This window comes from Lagopus leucura, unplaced genomic scaffold (assembly GCF_019238085.1).
Source record: "Lagopus leucura isolate 7727_CA_CO unplaced genomic scaffold, USGS_WTPT01 Super-Scaffold_100036, whole genome shotgun sequence".
NCBI classification, from domain to species: Eukaryota; Metazoa; Chordata; class Aves; order Galliformes; family Phasianidae; genus Lagopus; species Lagopus leucura.
This window is the reverse complement of record NW_024962285.1, coordinates 4,168,146-4,180,863: the sequence shown is the minus strand read 5'-3', so window position 1 is coordinate 4,180,863 and position 12,718 is coordinate 4,168,146. Positions and strand designations below refer to the sequence as shown.

The 12,718-nt window shown below is 41.0% G+C and overlaps 1 protein-coding gene across 3 annotated transcripts in view; it reads right to left on the bottom strand.

Moving 5' to 3' along the window:
• Positions 1–164: 164 nt before the first annotated feature.
• Positions 165–12,718, bottom strand: part of TDRD7 (tudor domain containing 7) — a 38,450-nt gene continuing 25,896 nt past the window's right edge. For all 3 annotated transcript variants that reach the window (XM_042882895.1, XM_042882896.1, XM_042882897.1), the window contains 10 exons: positions 10,062–10,245; positions 9,438–9,549; positions 8,443–8,645; positions 8,168–8,302; positions 6,463–6,546; positions 6,201–6,335; positions 5,243–5,353; positions 3,281–3,768; positions 2,732–2,892; positions 165–665 (listed from right to left, as the gene is read on the bottom strand). In XM_042882895.1, the coding sequence (XP_042738829.1) occupies positions 445–665; positions 2,732–2,892; positions 3,281–3,768; positions 5,243–5,353; positions 6,201–6,335; positions 6,463–6,546; positions 8,168–8,302; positions 8,443–8,645; positions 9,438–9,549; positions 10,062–10,245 (1,834 nt within the window). In that variant the 3' untranslated portion in view covers positions 165–444. The remainder of the gene's footprint in view (positions 666–2,731; positions 2,893–3,280; positions 3,769–5,242; positions 5,354–6,200; positions 6,336–6,462; positions 6,547–8,167; positions 8,303–8,442; positions 8,646–9,437; positions 9,550–10,061; positions 10,246–12,718) is intronic.

Below are 12,718 nucleotides of genomic sequence, written 5' to 3'. Positions count from 1 at the left end.
AGGCTTTGAATCACAAGATTCAGAAATACAGAAGGTTGCTTCCTTGTTTCCCACGCGATAAAAATTCTACTAAAAAAAGAGCGAGTACCCAGTAATGGCAAGAATTACATATTAACAGCTATGAGATGAGAAGCCCACCAAAATTAAGGAACAAAATCTCTAGATCAGTTCAGCACTGTTTTATTGATAAATAACTTTTTATTTAGTATTTCCACCCAAACATTCTAGTATTGCAGTAGCAAACAAAGTGCAAAACTTCATAAAGTCAACTGAAGTCAACAGAAAGCAAACTTGTTAAGCAAATCTTTTTCACAGAACACATGTTTTTGAAGTTTATCCCCTTATTCTCTTCAAGGCAATGCAAGAACAGTTAAATTCCTCTTTGAAATCCATTACTTGTTTTATTGCTACAGCAACCGAGCTGCTACATTTCAGAAGTGGCAATTATTCTGCTCCTGAAAGTTCTGCAAGACTCTGAGACACAAAGTCATGAATCCATATGTCGGTGTCTGGAAGAGACGTGTCCACTAAGTAAGTGACTATTCTCCGGTCCCAGGAATTAGTGCTCTCATTAATTGCCTGTATCTGTGCCACCAAGGGCTTCTTCTCCACACGATTCCGAAATATTATCGATGCCTCTTCCGACCACTGCTGGCTTTTCACTCCTAGAACAAAGCAAGACAGGACCTCATTTGTAGGCTATGCCAGTGTGAGCGATGAAGTTTATGAAGAGATGGCGGGGCTTAAAGACTTGAGGAAATTGATATGCAAGTCGTGAAGGCAGCTTCAATCTAAAGCACAAGCACAAGCTTACTCATCTCCCACGCAATTATTAGAGACTAACATTTTCTCTCCTCAGAGCCGAAAGCTGTGGACAGCTTTGCAGAAGTGAAAGGCAAACGCACTAACTCGCTGAGCATTCCAAGAACAGCAGCTGCCACAGATGATCACGGCTTGTTACCTAGACAAAAAGGAAACTAAAAATCCTAACAAAAGAAAGCACTAATTGGTATTCTGACTGAGTCTGCTCAAGCAACAGCCTTCACTTAGACTTTCTCCATCTTAAAGCAGCAACATCTTCTAACAAACCTTCAAATCCCAAACTAGTCCTGCAGACAGAACTGAAGGGAAATGCAAGCTAAATGCCTCACAACTCCTGCTATATATTTTTTTTTAAGGAGGGAATCTGCATCTCACAAAGGCTGCTCTGCTTAGGGGAACTGTAATCCAAGCAGGTTTTTGCATATAGTTGTGATTCACCAAGAGGTGACTCCTGCAGAGCAGGAATTCAGCCTCCTCACATCACTGCTGCTGCACAGCATCTAGACACAACGGGCTGCAAACTCTCTGCATGAATTCCCAAGCAGCAAGTTATGGTATGAGAAACAAAACAGCAAAGTGACAACACACTGCTTTTGCTTTATCAGCAGCTAACAGGACAGAACATCACAAGCACATGAACGCCTTACAAGTACAGTAAAAATGGAAAAAAAGAAAAGAATAGGGCAGCTCAGCTAGCTGCCTGGGATGCTGTGAGGCAAGAACATCCCATGACTTAGAGGCTCTCTTGGCAGGAACCTATACAACCCCAGCACAAAGACACAGCTAGAAGTTAGCTTCACTGCCACACTGACCTCCTACAACCCCAGCCTAGTGGGAACACGTCCAACCTCTTGGCTAGTTCAAAGCAAGGTCACGCTGCAGATCCACAGAAGGCAGCAGCAGAGCACGAACTTCGTGATGCCCAGTCAGTTTGCAACCCTGTGAGCAACCCTGCCAGGTTCTTGGAGCAACCTGGTGTAGTGGGAGGTGTTCCAGCCCATAGCAGGGGGCTGCAAATAGGTCATCTTGATCTTGAACTTCCCTTCCAACCCAAAACATTCTGAGATTCTATGATTTTCAGCAAGCAGATTCTGTAATCCAAGCTTTGTTTAAATCGTAGTGAGCAAACATGGAAATCATCAAGTAAGAAGAGAGATGTCTGAATGCAAAAATGACATAAAATTGGAGAAATAAGGAAGAGAGTGACCAAGTTTTAATTTTTATTTTATTTGTACTTTCTCTATGCCCAACTCTATCAATTACATTACTGTAAGTTTGATGGATGAACATCAATTTCAGGCAACTTCTGCTTCCAGATATGCACTGGGAAACAGTACATATGGCCAAGATGTGGAAGAAATCTTATCCAGAAACTCTGCATGTATTCCCTCACTTTTGTAGACCAGAATAAACTGAACATGAGTTTTTCCCCAACAGATACAGCATAACTTTCACGCTTCATGACCCGTGGTGTTTAAAGACCCCCACAGCACTTGGCCTTTATTTCCCTGTGTACTCTGCCTAAGAGCCACCATAAATATCAAATGACAACCATTTGTGACATTGAAAAGTAGCTGCTGTGAAGGTTTAAACAATGCTTGATTTTATGCATGCTAATTAAGAACACTGAATTAAATGAGTAGTAAAACTGAACCATCTTCTTTACTTATGTAAAGAAGAAAAACAGAGGCTTTTGTTAATGCCACGTTGATGGTAAAGACAAGCTTGTTTGAGCAGGTTTTTGCAAGTATGCATATGCTTACTTTAACAAAAAATAATGCCTCTAGCATTCAGCTTTATTCCTTTTACAGTTCTACATACCTGGTACCCCCACTGATGTAAGACATAACCACACTTCCATCCCCCAGCTCATCCCCCCCCAAAAAAAGAGAAGATGCTGAATACATACCTGCAAGTTGAGCTTTTATAGCCTGGAAAGGAAGCTTCCTGAATTTATCCAGGAGTGGCTGTATTTTATCTATGCTGATAACCTCATGTTTACCATAGTCCAGCACATACACTGACAAAAAGCCTTTTCTAAGAATCCCTTTCACTATCACTCTGTACCACCTAAAAAAGAGGAAAAGAATAAACACAGTTTGTACTGACACGCTGTCAAGGTGCCAAAAACTAACAGGTAACCACAGGATGTTAACACATCTCAAGCTTCCCAGATCTGGTATTACCTGAATACAGAGTCCTTCCAAACACTGTCTGGAAACACGAAGCAATCTCATTTACTGCCCTAATCTCTCAGCTACCATCAGACATCTGCCACCTCATTAACAGCGCAGGACATGAGGCATTTCCCAAAGGAACAGCATTCAGGCCAAGAGTTAAAGAGGAATTCGTGATCCCGCCACTAACTCCAAAACAGCCAGGCATGTTGACTTACCAACATTTAAGGCACAGATAAAAGCCTCCCTTCACAGACTTTGCTTTTAATCGAAGCGCTTACCGATTTTCAATTTTGGCTGCATATAACTTGTTTGTTCCAATGTTCACCGGTCTCTCCTCTGCCATGCTATAGTGCAGGATCATTTCCTCCATCAGGACCTCCAGATTGTGTATCTCTTTCCAAGGCTGGACAATGAAGTGACCTGGGTGGCAGGCTACTGACACATAGACATCCATGAACCCTCCCACCTCTGACAAGGGCAGAGGCGGTGGCATCTCAGTGGCAGACTCTGCACCTCTGGGCTCCGCTGCAGGCTCCAGAGAATCCCTCCTCTCCAGCCTCCCCTGATTTAACTGCAGAGCTGTGTCACCTGTCACTTTGGTGGAGCCGGCCCCCGTGGGGGTGACGCTCAGGAAAACATCTTTCTGATGCTTCCACAAGTCTGCGTTTATAATCCGACGATTGATGCTATGATCCATGTTTGGGAAATCCTCCGGAGCAAACAAGTAGATGTGTGCGATTCCCTTTGAACCATCCTGCTTAACCACCTTTAAAAAGAAGGCGCAGTTTAACTTGCAATTCACAACCACTGAATTCACATCTGAAGACAACATCTTCACACAGAAAAGAAACGGTTCATCGCTTTCTACATGCACAGGAGTATTTTCAGGGTTCTCTCAAATGCACCGATGAAATTTATGGATATTAAGCCACCCACAGCTGCTAAAAGCTGTTATCCTGCTAATGTAAAGCAGACAAAACTGGAGTTGGGTTTTGCTCTGCCCGAGAGGTTCAATCTCAGTGCTGTCTGACACAAATGCACATGACTGCAGTTTTCTGGAAAACATTAGCCACTGCACATAGAGCCAAACAACCAAGTAATGCTAGTAACACTCAGTCCTTCAGAAACCCCTTCCTGTCCCTCTGCTAGATGAAACCTAGTAAATTAAGTACGGAACGAAATGAAGACAGAAAAAGCTTCCACGTTTGGATTGTGTACAGTTTTCAAGCACTAGCATAAAAATATCGTCCTACTTAGCAACGGACATTACTGACAGCAGCTAGCATCACTGACAATAACCACTGAAACTGCAACTTGAGAAAGCTGTAACATTTGTTTACAGATTCTTCTGACGATTTTTCTAGCCTTCTCTACTAACCAGAGCCAGTTAACTGCTACTTACAGGCAGCACACAGGAGACAGGAACAAAAGCTTTCCAAAATTTAAGCACACACCTCTTTTACACTATTGAAACAAGCAAAAAAATATTACCACACTCAAACTATCTTTGAAGAAGATATTTAGAGGAGCCAGCTGCAACACTCACCAGTCCCAGACCATGTGAGTTACGTTTCAATCGTGAGTCCTTGTGTTAAAGGAAGCAAAAATGGACAGGGAAGCTACAAAACATGTTCTCAAACTGTTGCAACAATATATGGACTCAGATTTTTAGGAGGACATCAGCTCTGTTTAGTTTCTAGATAGGAAAAATATTTCCTTCAGAAGGATGTTCTTAGCTAACTGAATGCTGCCAATGGAAAAATACCATCTCAAGTATAACACAAGCTCATAAACAAAATAGTATATGATAATGAAATCACACTGGATTACAAAAACAAACAGACAAAGCAAAAGTGCTTTCCAGGGCCAATACGAAAACATTATCCTCTCTTAAGAGGCATAGAAAGGATTTAAGATTGACAGAACACGTATGTATTTTCTTACCATGAAACAAAGACTGTGTTTATCATCAGTTGATAAGATCACTAACTGCATATCACTGGACTGGCACAGGAAAACTAGAAAAGCCATCAGCTGCTACATTCTTGGGAGGAAAAAGACTTCTAACAAGCCAACTATTCTTATTCTGACTGTGACAGGAACAGGACTTCACACAGCAAATGTAACCAAGAGCTGGCCACAAACTATTAGACATCACAACAGATAAATTCTGATGAATGTTTAAGTTTCAGAGTTACTCACTCTGGATTTCAGGCCACACAGGCATTTCGACTATTTACCTGCATGCTGAATTCAGGATAATCCATTACATTGTCTCTCAGCCACAGCACAGCCTCAGGAGTCCACATGCCAGCGTCAGGAGGCAGATCTGCTAAGCAGCATTTTACAGCCTGAGAAGAGAATTAAGTACACAACAACAGGGAAACTAGTTCATGCATTTCTATTTACAGAGCACTACTTAATACAATTAATACAATACAATACAGATTCAGCAATACGTAGGTTGCTCCAAAAGTAATGCCTCCTATTTATTTCCTTGGAAACTGCAACAGACACGAAGAGCACAATATCACCATTTTACAGAGTAAACTCTCAGCTACAAAACCCTGTTTTTCAACATGGTCACCATCAGTCATGGACAAGAGCGCTCACGCTGCACTCCTAACAGCCTGCAGAGGTGACACACCACCATTGCATCTCTGTGCTCATGTTCACTGTTTGGTCTCCTTAAACATTCACCAAGTGCTGATGAATGTTAATGGGTTCCACTCCTTTACCCCCGCGTGGAGGAATTCAGGTTCCCATCTTTGCACTGTCCACACTTCCACGCCAGGCACCATTCTGTCAGGCTGCCCCTTTGCTGCCATCTGTCACGTGGCAACAACATGGAATGGGATATCAGTGAGGAGGTTCAACCTCAACTGTTGTACCACCAACATTCACCTCTGACAACATGGGCCAAGGTAATGAAACAGGATGTGTTACTTTGCGAGCAGACCTCAGGTGTGACACACAGAAACGTGCAAAACCAGTATCATAACTCACACAAACTAACAGAGCATCCTGCCAGTACGCAGGACTACATCATGACCTATTTTGGGGAGAAGATGCACAATGAAACACACTCCAATGCTGAACACTAGTAACAAAGAAAATTCCTTACATAAGCCTGTAAGAAGCAGCACTAAGACACGGTCAAGAAATCTAGGGCAGGTTAGCTTTAACACATCTTTATACCTGGGGAGGGATTTTGATTACTTCTCTCAGGAACTGTGATGGGATTTCTCTAAGGTCTGATACTTTCACATAAGCAACTGTTCCAGTATCCATGAAGCGAACTCCAAGCGCCCGTCTACTTTGAATTATTGTTATCTGAAATAAGATAGGAAGATGAAATACTGTGAGCAGATTCAAGGAAAGTAAGAAGACAGATTTAGGGGAACAGCAAAAAGTCTTTCCTGTGTAGGAAAACTTCTGCCTTTCTTTGAATACCTCTTACCTCTACTCGTGTCCATTTTCCTTTGCAATGAAACAAGCAGATTTTCCCACAGAAAGGTTGTGACACATTAAACTCAGATGCCTCCTGCAAATTCAAAACCAAAAGTTAAAATGCACAGAACCATCACTAGCACTTAACTAGCTGCTCCAAAAGCCACTCACAGAACAAACAGTTATGGAAAGCAACCACTTAATCTCAAATTGTAAAGCTTTTTTCTAGCCTCAGAAGTATTTCCTATCATGTCAGTAAAGCTTTAATTCTGTATACAGCCCAGGGAAGTGATAGAATTACTACCCCTGGAGAAGTGGCCCTCATGGACACGGCTTAGCAGGCATGGTGGGAATGGCTGATGGCAGGACTTGGTGATCTTAGTGGTCTTTTCCAACCATAATGATTCTATGAATTGCCAGCAAAAATGTGTTTGGAAGCGAAGAATATAAAAACCAGCAACCATTACCTTAATGTTTTGAAAAGCTGCGGAACTGTAACAGCTAAATGAAGAAGTTCCTAACTTTATATATGTATAAAATGTCAAGATGTTTAACGAAACAGATTTACTATTTACTGAAATAAAGCCTCATGGGGCTGATACTTGTTGTGATGACCCTAAGTAAGACATCAAGTCAAATGCTACATTATGAAAAGCAAGAAGAGAACTCCCACTGGACAATCACACACATCTCAGTGTCATTAAGTTCTCAAGACAAGTTGTGGAGTCAAAATGGCTTCTGTCCCTTACAGCAGTGAAAGGCTCTGTACACTCTGTCTAGAAAATCTGACCAGTTGCCTGCCTTTATGTTGCTAAAACTGTCAGTGTACACTCTATACTGCTTCCTGCATTGTTCAGTTTGCTTTAAACTGACTCCTGGTAACTGAAACATATTAAAGTGTTTCCAAATGGAGCGTGCACCACAACAGGAACATTCCTAAAAACATTTTGAAAAGGTGGATTTACAAGAAGTGGTTCTAACTGTGCCTGACTTTTCAAGGATCTGCATTGTATGATTTCAGCTAGATATCAAAAAATTAGATTCTCTTCAGATTTCTTCACTTTGCATAAACCCTCAGATCTAGCAAGGTTTGCTGCATGTCTGCTAAGGGCAGGTAGGATATCAGACTTCTCTGTCATATGTCTGCTTTAAAGCAACTTCATTATTTCAAAGACACCTCCTATACATCAGTTCTGTTTGAAAGGATCCACGTTTAAAAGCTAAGTGTACAGACACGTAGCACACGAGACCAAAGTCAAGCTGAAAAGCACAGACCTTGGTTCTGTTTCAGACAATCCTTCCACTGTCACTTCAAAGCGTGCTGTGAGCTGTTTATACACCTGAACACCAGCATGTAGGTAAAACTTGAGGAAACTTGAGGAAAAAAAGTACAGCAGATCCTCCACAGAATTTTTTTTTGCCCTAATCAAACCAAAGCAGTTTCTACAGGAAGCTTCTCATTATGGGTCACTTCTGTTACTGCTGTAACTACTCAAAGAAATTTAGTAGTAGTTACCGAAGCCACAGGGAGAGAATTTCCAAGAGCATCAACAGACACTCTCACATCTGCAACCCAGAAAATGGCACAGAATTTTTAGCTTTTTTAAACAGACAACACAGATGCCTCAGATACTTGAGCTTTTATAGAAGAAAAGGACTGATAACACCAGAAAAAGGCCACATGATGTGACATATCTCCTCCACTGCACACCTACCTTGTGAAGTAAATAGTCTTCTATCTTCTGCAGGACTTCAGAAAGCTTAGACAAGCCTTCAGATGGCAGCTGACAATACAGGTTTCCATCGGAGAGAATACTGGTTACTCTGACATTCGTATATAGTGTATCTACCTAAGATTTTAATAAGTAAAAAGAAAAAAACAAAACATACACAGTTTGTGAATTTGTGAGTGCTGGTTTTTTTTTGCCCATTAAAAATCTTTGTGGTCAGTGATTTTCAATGAATTAAATAGGAAGCAGGCAGACAGTACCTGCAGGTTCAGTTCAAAAGACTTGTCATACAAAGCCTTCAGACAAGTTGCATTGATGTTGATATCATCTTCTCCAGAAGTGTCATACAGAACAAAGAGAGGAATATCACTCCTTTCCAGTATTTCCACAGCAAATATTTTGCAGTATGTCTGCAATTCTACAGCCTTTACTAGGAGAGGATCATCACAAAATACTTCCAGCCCTGTAAGGCAGAGCACAATTTTTGAATCATTTTATTGAAGGGAAATACAATAATGAGGACTGTTTGAAAGAGGAATCCTTCTAAGAATCAGGAGGCAGTTGGAATGTCCTACTGGACTTCTACTTGCATTCTACTGCCTGCCTCCCTTCTTAGGGCAAAAGCTGTCTTCAAGGGGGAAAAGAAGATCTTCTTCAGAGACAATCAAAGAATCAAGGCAAATGTGTAGACAAAAATGAAGAAATGCATCCGAGTAAAAAAATACACTAAGGGTCATTCTTGTCAATTTCATATATTGAAAACAAAATAAAGCATTCTTAAAAAGTTAGAAATGCCCACTAGTCTTAGGCAGTTAAGTAATTTCCAGCAGGGTCAAGGAAATCTGCCAGTGCTGAGTGGAGAAGGATCACTTTAAAATAAATGAATGAGATCACAGATCATGTTAATTTGCATTTGTGGTAGGAGCAGTTAAGCTTGTACACTATTTCATACAACAGCGGGTGCTCTCTTTAGGCTTGCAGATCCTGAAGGTAATACATCCAAGATAAGTGCAGAAACAACTAAGCTTCATTAGAGAGACACTGGGGTCTTCTGACAAAAAGGTTTCTTTATAGAACCTTTCTTGTCTTTCTGTGCCTACCTGTATCTGCTTGGATTGTTATTTATAGCTATTTACAGACTATTTTATAGCTATTTTGGATGGGTTCTAGTACTCAGAGTAACTACATATTAGCATCAAAACTCCCAGGCATTTCAATCCGTAGGTCTGTAGAATCAACACTGGTTTTCTCTTACCTGCCAGTTTACACTTTGCAACTTGAAATGGAAGTGAGCAGAACTGTTTGTGGAGTTTGTACGTCCTGTTGCTTTCAATAATCTCACTGAAGCCATGGTCAACATAGTACACCTGACAGTGGAAAAAGAAATAAACAATATGCTTTTAAATATATGTTATTGAGTTTATGGAAAATGTATTAAGCTACTGTGTTCTGGGCATCCACTGAACAGGCACATCAATTTTCACTGTGTTACTGCTGTATAACACCACGACTCTCATGTTCATTTCCTTATTTAGACGTTCAGTGTCTTCCAGAAAAGCTTCCCAAAGTTTCTGTAAAGCTATCATCTCCGACAGAATCTCTCCACAGGAGCAGTGCTGGAAGGATTCAGCACACGACCTCAAACTGCATGAACAAAGGTGGTAATTTTAACTTGCAGATGGCCATTTAATTTTGACAATCACACAACTTAAAAGAAACTTTTAAAATGCCCTTAGTTTTTCATTTAATCGAGAACAGAAGCACTTCAGGTTGGAAAAGGAAAGAATGAAGTAACACAGAATGCTTGAAAACTGACTGCATATGGGAGAAACAATTGTTTCAAGCCTTACTATAAATGTCAAAACAAAGAATCACTTGCCTTTAATCTTTTGTCCTCCACAGAAACTATCTGAGCACGGAGCCAGGCTTCTTCAGTGTGCACAGCTACAAGTTGCCCAACGCTTGGACAAGTAATCTGTGATGCACTGGAATTCTTACTATAGTACGCTTTCATTTTATCTTCCATTTGTTCCTGAGCGCCAGAATAATCTTTGCCCACATATCTACAATCATTTCAGTATAAAAGCACCAAACAAACAAACAAAAACAACAAACGAGAGTTAGCATGAAATGTCAAAAAGCTGAATAAAAACCCAAGATCCTCTAAATTAATAGATTAATAAATCATGGATATATCCAAACATATTCTACGCGCATCTGTATCCAAATACAGGGCAACAGGAAAATACTGGCTGACAAAATAGAGCTATTGTTCAGTGCTAAATGCTGCCCAGTGACACAGAATCTAACACGCATCTTTAGAAACAAATCTTACTTGATTATTACAACCACACAGAAGAATTTGACAGTAAGAGCAGGTTATGCGGGATGAAGCACAAAAGAACTGTAGGAGCACCTGAGTTACTCTGTCACTAGCAAATACTACCTTCAGCATGTTTTCACTGTAGACTGTGAGCACAAGGCATCTAAAATACAGCTTTACAGATCCCTGCCAAGCCCCATGCTGTTTACTCTCAGCCATCAGAACAATTCCGAGATCAGGCAGCTGATCTCCAGTTCACACTGAAGCAGTCTGCCACATGAATCCCCCTTAATAACATTCTGAACACACCAGAAACAGATCAGATGCAGCAGCCAGAAGGAAAACTTATTCCTGTATTTGATATGCAACACAAGCAGGTATACAATACTCAAAAGTTTACTTCCTGACATTGGTTCCAGCAGGACATGTAGCTACAGGAGAAGCATTACAGCAGAAAGTTTAATAACGTGCAGAACCTCCTGCCCTGCTACTTTCCAGTAGCAGCTAAGCAGCCTACTGACAAAGATTTTGGCTGCTAAAGACAACTGAAAAAAATATTTTTCATGATTTATAGGAAAGAATATTGGGAAAAAACCTCCAAAAAAAGTGTTACACACAGGTGGCCAGACAAGTCTGCATTCAGCATCACTCTTAGTCTGAACTGGGACTAGTAACATGCCAAGGAAAGCCTGGTCCTTCACTGTGAAAGGAACTGGGGGCGTTATGTTTCCACAGTGAAGCAAACCATGACATTTTCCATTCAAAAACATGAGAGAAACGTATTGATTTTTTCTTGGCATGGCAAAAAATTTTTTCCCTTAAAGTCTACTTGTGACCTGGCCCACAAAGTATGCAGATCTCCCAGCACTCCGCCCTGCACTGAGGACGACGCTGATCAGCAGCAGCTAATGCCCACGTAAAGGTGACAAGTCCAGAAATTTTAATATTTAATACTGTACAAAAACTCTGCTACAAAATTCGGGAATTGCTGCTTCAGAGGAAGTTCAACACAAGCAGATCAGCTCATCAGTGTCACAGCTCAGCCCACGGGACGCAGACTATTCCATTTTATCCCCTACAGCAACGCTCATTCAATGACAGGATTGAGGCAGCTGTCCAGAGCCAGGGTGCAGCTGCAACCAGAGATTCATTACATTTCTCATTCCTGAGACAGACAGAACTAATGCCTCCCAGCCTGAACCGAGTTACTTTCCCTCACCTGGGACAAAAAAACGGAGAGCACTGGAAGGCTGCAAGGTTTCTTATTTCAAGACTGTGTTCTGAAGCAGAACCTTTGAAAAAGGTCACGGGGAAGACCCCCAAAACCAGAGAAATAATACAATCTGGAGAACACTCATCTGCTCACAAAAAACAGAGAGGAAGCGCACTACAGGAACTAGGCCAGCAGCTGAAACAAAGAGGCCAACATTCTCCAACAGGAACTTAAGTCTCCAGTATGGGGATTTCCACAGAACCATCAGCCTTTATGGCTATTACCTCAGAGAACTACACTGACATGAAGAAAGTTCAGTGCTGAGCATGCCAATAAAGTAATGACAGCTAGAGAAGAAGGATGACTAAATTTCAGCCTTAAGGCTAGTGTGCTATTTACAGCCAGAAATGAGGAAATGGATGGCATATGATTAACAAGAGGATCCGTAAGTAAATCACAAGTGCTCCTACTTAGCTCAGCTGTGCTCAAAGGTCCTGGCTAGGATCCACCTCATGAAAGCCAAAACTGTAGAAACTAATGGCAAAAGACAGAGCTACCAATGCACTGTGTTACTTGGCAGCTATGCAATTCAAGTTCTGAAGTGACAAATAAACCTGTTTAATATGAAGCTGAATTTGAAATAAGTTTCAGAATTAATAAACCCCCCAGAAAAAGTTGATCTTTTAAGTTCTAGGAAGATATAAAAAAAGTTTGTTATCCTGATAACGAAGTAAGGAAAGCTTACCATAGCATTTTGTTAAATACTGACACAGAAACTACAATCCACTTCTTACACCATGCTCTGAGGCTATGCTAGTAACCACCAAATCAGGAACCAGAATAGTTTGATGGAAGCTCCTCCATCCCCAAAAGATAAAACTGCAGTATAATCTGAACAAACCCAACTCATAACTAGTTAGAAGCAAGTTAGTTATAAGTGTAAAAAAAAATGCTTTGATAGGTGTTAGAGTAATATCTGAACGCTGCCACATGTCACAGT